The 8,916-nt window shown below is 66.5% G+C and overlaps 1 protein-coding gene across 1 annotated transcript; it reads left to right on the top strand.

Moving 5' to 3' along the window:
- The first annotated feature begins 1,252 nt into the window (after positions 1-1,252).
- Positions 1,253-8,238, top strand: MSL1 (MSL complex subunit 1). The gene is made up of 8 exons (XM_084496402.1): positions 1,253-2,074; positions 4,565-4,791; positions 5,585-5,967; positions 7,026-7,090; positions 7,238-7,305; positions 7,530-7,654; positions 7,750-7,822; positions 7,969-8,238. The coding sequence occupies exons 1-8, from the start codon at positions 1,442-1,444 to the stop codon at positions 8,057-8,059; spliced, it is 1,665 nt and encodes a 554-aa protein (XP_084352528.1). The 5' UTR covers positions 1,253-1,441; the 3' UTR covers positions 8,060-8,238.
- Positions 8,239-8,916: the final 678 nt, after the last annotated feature.

Below are 8,916 nucleotides of genomic sequence, written 5' to 3'. Positions count from 1 at the left end.
CGGTTTAAAGGTAACCGGGGGCCGCCACCGGTTTGGCCCCCCCCCCCGCCGGTACCGGCCCGGCCCTAGGGGGGCGCTTTTGGAGGGTGGGGGGTGTCCCCTCCCCCCCCCACCCTCCCTCTTTCTTTGAGGGGGGGGTCCCGGTGCTGTGAGGAGAGGCCCACGGGGGTCTCCGGTGTGGTTAGGGGGGGCTCGGGGGTTCCCCGGTGTCGTGAGGAGGGGCCCGGGGGGGTCCCCGGTACCGTGGGGGGGACCCGAGGGGGGGCTCGGTAGCTGTGAGGAGGGACATTGGGGGTCCCCGGTACCGTAAGGGGGGGCCCGGAGGGGTCCCGGTAACGCGGGGAGGGGCATTGGGAGTCCCCGGTACCGTGGGGGGGGACCCGGGGGGGTCTCGGTAACCGTGAGGAGAGGCCCGAGGGGTCCCCGGTACCGTGAGGGGGACCCGGGGGCTGCTTAGAGACGGGGGGGGGGCAACCGGGGAGGCCGCTTGGAGGGAAACGGGAAACGGAAAGGGGGGGGGGGCAACCGGGAGGGGGCCCCGGGCGGGTCCGGGAGGTGGCCCCGGGGCTTGGAGGGGGCGGCTCGGTAACGGGGGGGGCTCCGTGAGGGGGAGATCTGTAACGGGGGGGGGGTCAGTAGCCGAGGGGGGGGTCCTGAGGGGATCTCGGTAACGGGGGGGGACTCTGTGAAGTGGTCTCAGTAAATAGGGGGGGCTCCGTGAAGAGGTTTCGGTAACGGAAGGGGCTTAGTAACCGGGGGAGGGGGCTTCGTGAGGGGGTCCCGGTAACGGGGCCTTCTGTGAAGGGGTCTCGGTAACGGGGGGGGCTCCGTCAGGGGGTCCCAGTAACGGGAGGGGCTTCCGTGAGGGGGAGCCCTGTAACGGGGGCTTCCGTGAAGGGGTCCCGGTAACGGAAGGGGCTCGGTAACCGGGGGAGGGGGCTTCGTGGGGGGGGTCTCGGTAACGGGGAAGGGCTCCCTGAAGGGGTCCCGGTAACGGGTGGGGCCTCTGTGAGGGGGTCCCGGTAACGGGGGAGGCTTCCGTGAAAGGCTCTCGGTAACGGAGGGGGCTTTGTGAGGGGGTCCCGGTAACGGAAGGGGCTCAGTAAGCGGGGGAGGGGGCTTCGTGGGGGAGGTCTCGGTAACGGAGGGGGCTCCGTGAGGGGGTCCCGGTAACGGGGAGGGCTTCCGTGAAAGGGTCTCGGTAACGGAAGGGGCTCAGTAACCGGGGGAGGGGGCTTCTCGGGGGGGGGGGTGTCCCGGTAACGGAGAGCGCTCCGTGAGGGGGCTCGGGGCCGTGCCGTGCCGGGGATGCGGCTGGCGGCGGGCCCCGTTTTTCCCCCGGGCCCTCCGGTAGGCCGCGCGGTGCCGTTGTGCCGGCGGCCCCCTCGCCATGGCGGCGGCGGCGGCGGGCGGTAGCGGTAACGGCGGCGGGCGGTGAGCGATGCGATCCACCGCCTTCAGACCGACCGGGGCCGAGCGACCGGGCCCGGTGGGGGGGGAGCAGCAGCAACCCCGGCAGGAGCAGCAGGAGGAGGAGGAGGAGGAGGAGGAAGAAGAAGGGGAGGAGGAGGAGGGCCCCGCACCGCCCCGCAGGCCCAAGGAGCCGCCGCCGCTGGGGGCACACAAGGGCCGAGGCGGCGGGGGGCCGGCGGGGGCTCCCGGGCCACCGGGCGAGAGCTGGGCCGGGTCGGTGCCGGTGGCCACCGGTGGCAAGAGGGAGGCGGCGGGGGATGCCAGCGGCCGGCCTCGGTACCAAGCGGGGCTGCCCGGGCACGGAGCGGCTCCGGGGGAGAAGGAGAAGGAGAGCGGAGGAGGAACGGGGCTTGAGGAACCGGGACCAGGCCCTCTGCAGCCACCGCCACCACCGCCAGCAGCACCGCAGCCGCCTCCCGGTGAGGCCAAGTGGAGGAGCGGAGCGCGGAGGGGAGCCATGGGGGCCGGAGGGGGTTCGCCGGGGCAAGCGGCCTGCCTGCGGCAGATCCTGCTGCTGCAGCTGGACCTCATCGAGCAGCAGCAGCAGCAGCTGCAGGCCAAGGAGAAGGAGATCGAGGAGCTCAAGGCCGAGAGGGACACGGTGAGTTTTGGGGGGGGTGGGGGGGAGGTGTTGGGGATTTGGGGGGGTGGGGGGTACATGGGGTGAATGTGGTAGCTGGGGGGTGAGCACCGTCCTGGCACACAAGGGGTTAACAGCCCCCCCGGCACCTAAGGGGTGAGCACCCCCCCGGCACCCAAAGGGTTAACAGCGTCCCCCCCAGCACCCAGGGGGTGAGCACCCCCCTCGGCACCTAAGGGGTTAACACCCCCCCCGGGCACCCAAAGGGTTAATAGCCCCCCTCGGCACCTAAGGGGTTAACAGCCCCCTCCCCACAACACCGGGGGGGTGAACACCACCCGGCACGCAAGGGGTTAACAGCCCCCCCAAACAAGGGGGTGAACACCCCCTCCATCGGCACCCAAAGGGTTAACAGCCCCCCCCAACACCCAGGGGGGTGTACAAGCCCCAGCACCTAAGGGGTTAACCTCCCCCCCCCGCCCCCCCCCCCAAACAGGTAAGTGTCGTCCCCCCCCTTGGGTTAAAGCCACCCCCCCCACCATGGCACCCAAGGGGTTAAATGCCCCCCCCCATTTGGCACCCAAGGGGTTAACCCCCCCCAGTTAATACCCCCTCCCTCTGGCACCCAAGGGGTTAATACCCCAACATTAATGCCCCCCCCCAGGCACCTAATGTTCCCCCCCCCCTTGGGTTAATACCCATGGGGTAATTCACCCCCCCCCCCCAGCCACCCAGATATTAATTGCCCCCCCATGGGGTAATTGCCCCCCCCCAGCCACCCAGGGGTTAATTGCCCCCCTATGTATTTTTTTGCCTTCCCCATGGGGTAATTGCCCCCCCCGGCCACACAGACATTAATTGCCCCCCCCCCGGGTAATTCCCCCCTCCATGGGGTCATCAGGGGGTAATTGCCCCCCCCACCTGCCCCCCCCGGCCACGCAGGGGTTAATTGCCCCCCCGTGTATTTTTTTGCCCCCCCCCCATGGGGTAATTGCCCCCCCCCGGCCACCCAGGGGTTAATTGCCCCCCATGTATTTTTTTGCCCCCCCCCCATGGGGTAAACATGGCCTAATTGCCCCCCCCACCTGCCCCCCCCCGGCACCCAAGGGGTTAACCCCCGGGGGCTCCCCCCCCCAGCCCCAAACAAAGCCCTGGGGGGGGGGGCACTGAGGAGGGGGGGGGGCGGTCCCGGGGGGGGGTGGGGGCGGGGCCCCGGGGTTACCGGCGGGGGCACAAAGGGCGGGGGCGGGGCGGGGGGGGGGTTAACGGGCCGCCGCCCGTCACCATGGCAACGGGGGGGGGCCTTAAAGGGGCCGCGGCACCTCCGGGCCCCCGGGGGTTAACTTAAAGGGGCCACGGCACCTCCGGGGGCGATTTTATTTTTATTTTATTTTTTATTGGGGGGGGGGGGCGCTGCGGTGGAGCTCTGCAGCTGCTGCATGGCCCCCCCCCCCCCCCCCATACACGCTGCATGGGTGCTGCAGGGCTGGGCTGGGTGGGCTGAGCCCCCCCCGACCCCCCCCCCCCCGAGGGTTATTTGTCATTGTCCCCCCCCTCTGAAACTTATGTGACCCCCCCGAGGGTTATGTGCCCCCCGACCCCCCCCAGGGGCTAATGTGACCCCCTCCCAAGGGCTATGTGCCCCCCAACCCCCCCCCGAGGACTATGTGACCCCCCCCCGAGGGTGATGTGACCCCCCCCCCGAGGGCTATGTGCCCCCCAACCCCCCCTGAGGGTTATGTGACCCCCTCCCCCAGGGTTATGTGCCCCCCCCGGGGTGTTCATGCTGTGTGCCCCCCCCCCAGCAACGTCTGCCTCTGCTGACCCCACTCTTATGTAGGGGGGGGGGCACGGTGCCCCTCTTTGAAGTATTGCCCCCCCCCGCAGTCCGTATATTGCCCCCCCCCAGGGGGGGTCCCTGCCTTGCACACCCAGGGGGACCCCAGTTTCCCCCACAGTGTTGGGGGGGGGGTCTTGGGGGGGCTCAGGCCTGCACGGTGCCAACCCTGGGGGGGGGCACACTCCTCCCTTCCCACTGCCCCCCCCGTGCTTTGGGGGGGGCTCAGCTGTATGGGGGGGGCTGCAGGATGGGGTCACAGCAAAACCCGAAGCCTGTTGGGGTGGGGGGGGGCAGATTTGGGGGGATTTGCCCCCCCCCAAAGCAGAGGGGGGGGGGCATTAAATGTCCATTGTGCCCCCTTTGGGCATCTCAACCCCTTGCTTGCAGCTCTGGGGTTGTGCCCGGTGACCCCCCCACCCCATTATTAGGACATGGGGGGGGGGGGGGGGCAGAGGGGGCTCCCCCCACACTTTTTCCTTCTCCCTATTGCCCGAGCGTAGGTACCAAAAGCAGGGAACCCCCCCCACGGCTTGGTTGGGGGGGGGGGGAAATCCCCACAGGGAGACCCTTGGGCTATATTTGGGGGATGCTTTGGGTCCCCCTTGGGGGGTCTGGGGGTGCTGTGCGTAAGGACCCCCCCCCTGAGCCCCCCGGTTTTGGCCGTGTCGCAGCTCCTGGCGCGCATCGAGCGCATGGAAAGGCGAGTGCAGCTGGTGAAGAAGGACACGGAGCGGGAGAAGCAGCGCATCTTCCAGGCCTTCGAGGCCGAGGAGAAAAACGAGGCGGAGGCGGCCTGCGACAAACTCCCCCCCGAGTGCCCCCAGGAGCTGCTGGAACCCTCGCAGACCCTGCAGCCCAAGCACTTCCCCTACGGCAGGAACGGGAAAGGGCACAAAAGGTAACGGTTTTTTTTTTGGGGGGGGGGGTCTGACACGGTGTCCTCCTTCTTCTTTTCCACCTGGGGAGGGAGGGGGGGTGGTCCCTAATATGCACGTGGGGGTTTTGTGGGGTGTGTGGGGTGTGGGTGCTGCCCTGCAGGGAAGGGTAGGGAGCGCTCAGCACCCTATGGGGCTGTCCCCAATGTCCCACGGGTGTCCCACGGGTGTCCCACGGGTGTCCCACGGGTGTCCCACGGGTGTCCCAAGGGTGTCCCATGGGTGTCCCGGGGCGCATGGAGCAAGGATGGCCCGGTTGGGGCTGTGTGAGCACACCCACCCCGTGCCACCTTGGGGCAGAGCTGTTTGGGCCACGTCCTGCCCCAGAGCTCAGGGGAGGGAGGGAAACGATCCCAAATTGTTCAGGGGGCATCTCTCGGGGTCACCCAGCCCGGTGGTGGTCGCGGATTTCCCTTTCCCCTGCCCCTGCTCCATCCAGGCCAGGTCCCTGTCGTGTTTGTGGTGCTGCTGATGAAAACCCCACTGGTGTGTCTGTGGTGGATGGCACCCGAACACCTCTCCTGGGTGGGTAAATTTAAAAACCAAGCAGTGCTGACACCCCCCAGAGGGGAAAAAGCCCCAAAAGCTTCATCGGGGCAAGGCTGGGAGCCCTGGTGTGCCGGGCACGGATCTCGCAGCCCTCCAGACCCCTAAATCTCCCTTGGGCTCGGTGAAACGCCCCCGTTTTGGGGCTTTCTGCGCGTGCAGAACCATCCAGGTTCCTCCCCTCTCAGCTCTCCTCCTTCCCTCCCGTAGGAAGCCGCCGTTCGGGAGCACGGAGAGGAAGACCCCCGTTAAAAAACTGGTGTCCGAGTTCTCCAAGGTGAAGAGTAAAACTCTGAAGCACTCCCCGGGGAAGGAGGAATCGAGCGGCTCCCTGTCCGAAACTGTTTGCAAACGGGAACTGCGGAGCCAAGAGACTCCGGAAAAAAACCGCTCGCTGCTGGAGACCCCGCTCAGACCCTCGGCCCCCCTGAAGGGTCCCGGCAGCCAGCCCAAGGAGAAGGGCTTCTTCAGCGAGATTGAGGACCTGCCCTACCTTTCAACCACGGAAATGTACTTGTGCCGCTGGCACCAGCCCCCCCCATCACCGTTGCCGTTACGAGAGCCCTCCCCAAAGAAGGAGGAGACTGTAGCAAGTAAGCGATGGAGGGAGAGGAGGAGGAGGAGGAGGAGGAGGAGGAGAGCCTGCCCGGTCCTGCTCCGGTGCCACCGGGGAGTTTTGGCACAGCCGGCAGCGAGAGGAGGGCTCAGGGCTCGCCTGCCCCCATTTTGGGTGCCCTATCCCAAAACCGAGTCCCAAATGTGGTGGGAGAGGTGAAGCTGGTGGTGCCTGGACCCTCCCAAGCCCCTCCGGCTCGTGCTGCCCTTGGAGCTGGGCAGGGGGTTCTGGCCCTGCTGGCCCTGCTCCCTTTCCACCCGCCCTGCTTTCCTGAGCCCCCCCCGTGCCCGTTTTTAAGCCAAGCACGAAGCAGCTTCCCTCTCACGGCTGGGAAACGCGCTCCTGGCTTGAGGTGGTGGCCGTGCCCTGCGGTGTTTGCTCCTCGCCCGGCGTCTGGGCGGCACAGAGAGGGCAGCTGGGCAGAAACCGGGCAGAAACTGGGGAGAAACCGGGCAGAAACCGTGGTGCCTCTTCTGCCGGGCCGCCTCTTCCTGGGTTTTTCCTCCAAACCCCGTGGCACAGCTCCATTTTTGGGGGGTTTTGCTGCGCTCCAGCTGACGGCGAACACGCGCTGGCGAACGCCGGGTGGCAAAACCTCCCGGCACACGAGGAGCAGAGCCCGACGCGTCTCCTCGTGGCGTTGCCTCGGCTTTCCTCGCACGCCTGGCCGCGGGAGGCAGGGCAGAGCGAGCTGCACGCCTGGCTCCCAGCCCTCCTGGTGCTGGCCCGGAGCCTTTCGGTGCTCAGGGTTTAACCACGCTCTGCCCGCAGCGAGGTCGGGGCCCTGGGTGCGCTGCTCCCGACTCCTGGAGCTGCCTCTGCCCACGGGTTTGTGGCTCCTGGGCTGCCCACAGCAGGCAGCCTGCGCTGAGATGAGCTCTGGGGGTGTCACCGGGGGTGTCGGGAGCGGGTTGAGCTCCCGATAACGGGGCCGGGACCTGGGAAGGAGCAGTCACGAGCCTGGGAGTGGGATGGGTGGCGTGGAGCGGTGCCACGCGCTGGGTTAACAGCCAAACCTTCCCCCCCCTCCTGCAGTTCCATCTTGGAGGGACCATGTCGTGGAGCCTCTGCGAGACCCCAACCCCTCAGACGTCCTGGAGGTACGTACGGCCCCGCGCCCTTTCCTCGGTGGGCTGAAATCCCAAAAAGGCCCCCCCAGGGCTGCCCCAGGAGGCTGGGTCGGGTCCCGAGGCAGCCGAGGGAGGCTGGGAGGAGCCCTCAGCTCACCTCCCGTTGTGTCCCCGCAGAACCTCGATGACAGCGTCTTTTCCAAGCGGCATGCGAAGCTGGAGCTGGATGAGAAACGGAGAAAAAGGTAGGAACGAAGGCAGCGCTGGCCCCTGGCAGCCCTGGGGGAACCAGGACGGGCGCTGCCGGGAGCATTTTGCAGGAAAAGAACCCCAAATCCCTTTCTGCTGCCCGTATCTCTGCTGGGGAGCCCGAGCAGGGTTTGTAGGGGTTCACGGCGTGGCCAGGAGCCTCGCAGCTCCCGCACCGTGCCGGGGCTCACCCTGATCCCGTCTCCTCGGTGCCTTCCAGGTGGGACATCCAGAGGATCAGGGAACAACGGATCCTACAGCGCCTGCAGCTCAGAATGTACAAAAGGAAAGGAATTCAGGAGTCGGAGCCTGAAGTTACCTCATTTTTCCCTGAGCCGGATGACGGTGAGTGCCTGGCAGTGCCGGGTGTGGGGGCCGGTGGGGGGACTCCCCCTGCCCGCCCCATCCCCTCCCTGTGACACCCGGTGTCTCTCCCGCAGTGGAAAGTTTGCTGATCACCCCCTACCTGCCCGTCGTCGCCTTCGGCCGCCCCTTACCCAAACTAACCCCACAGTGAGTACCGGGGGGGGGGAGGCTGCGGGAGCCTTTTTGGGATGGTGCCGGTGCCGTGGGGTCCTCATTACCCCCGTTAGGTGCTCAGTGCCACCTCGGGGTGCTCATTACCACCTCAGGGTGCTCATTACCACCTCTACCCGCAGGAATTTCGAGCTGCCCTGGCTGGACGAGCGCAGCCGCTGCCGGCTGGAGGTGCAGAAGAAGCAGACCCCACACCGGACCTGCAGGAAGTAGCAGCGGAGCCGGGAGCTCCGCGCCTTTTTGGGGGGGGCCCTGCCCTCTCCTCTTGGTTCTCGTTGACGGATCGTTGTTTTATTTTTATTTTTATTATTATTTTTTTTTGTTCCCTCCACGCCCTGGTTTTGTTCTCCGGGGTTTTTCACAACACGTTCCACACGCGGTGGCCGCTTCGAGCTGGGCTTTTCGCCCTCTTCTCCTCCCTCCTCCGCAGCCCTTGCCCGGAGCAGCGCGGCCCAAACCTTTGGGCAGCCGCGGGCAGGGCCCGGACCCTGCGGCAGCGCTCGCCCCACGGGGGGGAGAAGCCCCAAAATTTTGGGGTTTGCGGTGCCCTCTGAGCCTGTGCCCGCCTTGTTCTTGTTGGGTTTTAGGTAGAAATCGGCGTTTTTTGGGGGCGGGAGCAGCCCCCGGCGGCCGTCGCCGCTTTTTATTTTCCCCTGTTGGGCGGCTGTAGCGGGGTTGGGGGGGTGGAGTTTAAAGAAAAAAACAACAAAACCCCTTTTTTTTGTGAAATAGAAATCCTATACGCACAATTTTGGTTCTTTTTTTTTTTGTTTATTTTTTTTATTTAAGCGTTGTGAGGCCAGCCCCCAGCGGGGGTCACCAGGACGGGGTCGGGGCCCCGGGGTCCTGACTCCGACCCCCACCGCTGCCCCTGGGGGACCAGGGCCTGGCCCTTTGCCCCCCGCCCCCCCTTCTGTCCCCGTGTCCCTTGGGGAAATGACCCCCAAAACCAGCCCTTTTCACCCCAAATTGTGTCCCCACCCCGCAGCCGCGTGCAAGCTCGCGTAAGGACACTCGTTGCCACGTTGGTTGGGTTTTGGTTTTATTTTTTAAAAGGAAAAAGAAGAAAA

This window comes from Aythya ferina, assembly GCF_964211825.1.
Source record: "Aythya ferina genome assembly, chromosome: 23".
Lineage (NCBI taxonomy): Eukaryota > Metazoa > Chordata > Aves > Anseriformes > Anatidae > Aythya > Aythya ferina.
The sequence above is the reverse complement of the archived record's forward strand: the minus strand, read 5'-3'. Positions and strand labels throughout refer to the sequence as shown.

Bases quoted from the DNA above. Each gene is read 5' to 3' on its own strand.
- MSL1 (XM_084496402.1), top strand. From the start codon at position 1,442: ATGCGATCCACCGCCTTCAGACCGACCGGGGCCGAGCGACCGGGCCCG. The intron at 5,968-7,025 runs GTAAGCGATGGA...CCCCTCCTGCAG, and splicing joins GAAGGAGGAGACTGTAGCAA to TTCCATCTTGGAGGGACCAT. The intron at 7,091-7,237 runs GTACGTACGGCC...GTGTCCCCGCAG, and splicing joins ACCCCTCAGACGTCCTGGAG to AACCTCGATGACAGCGTCTT.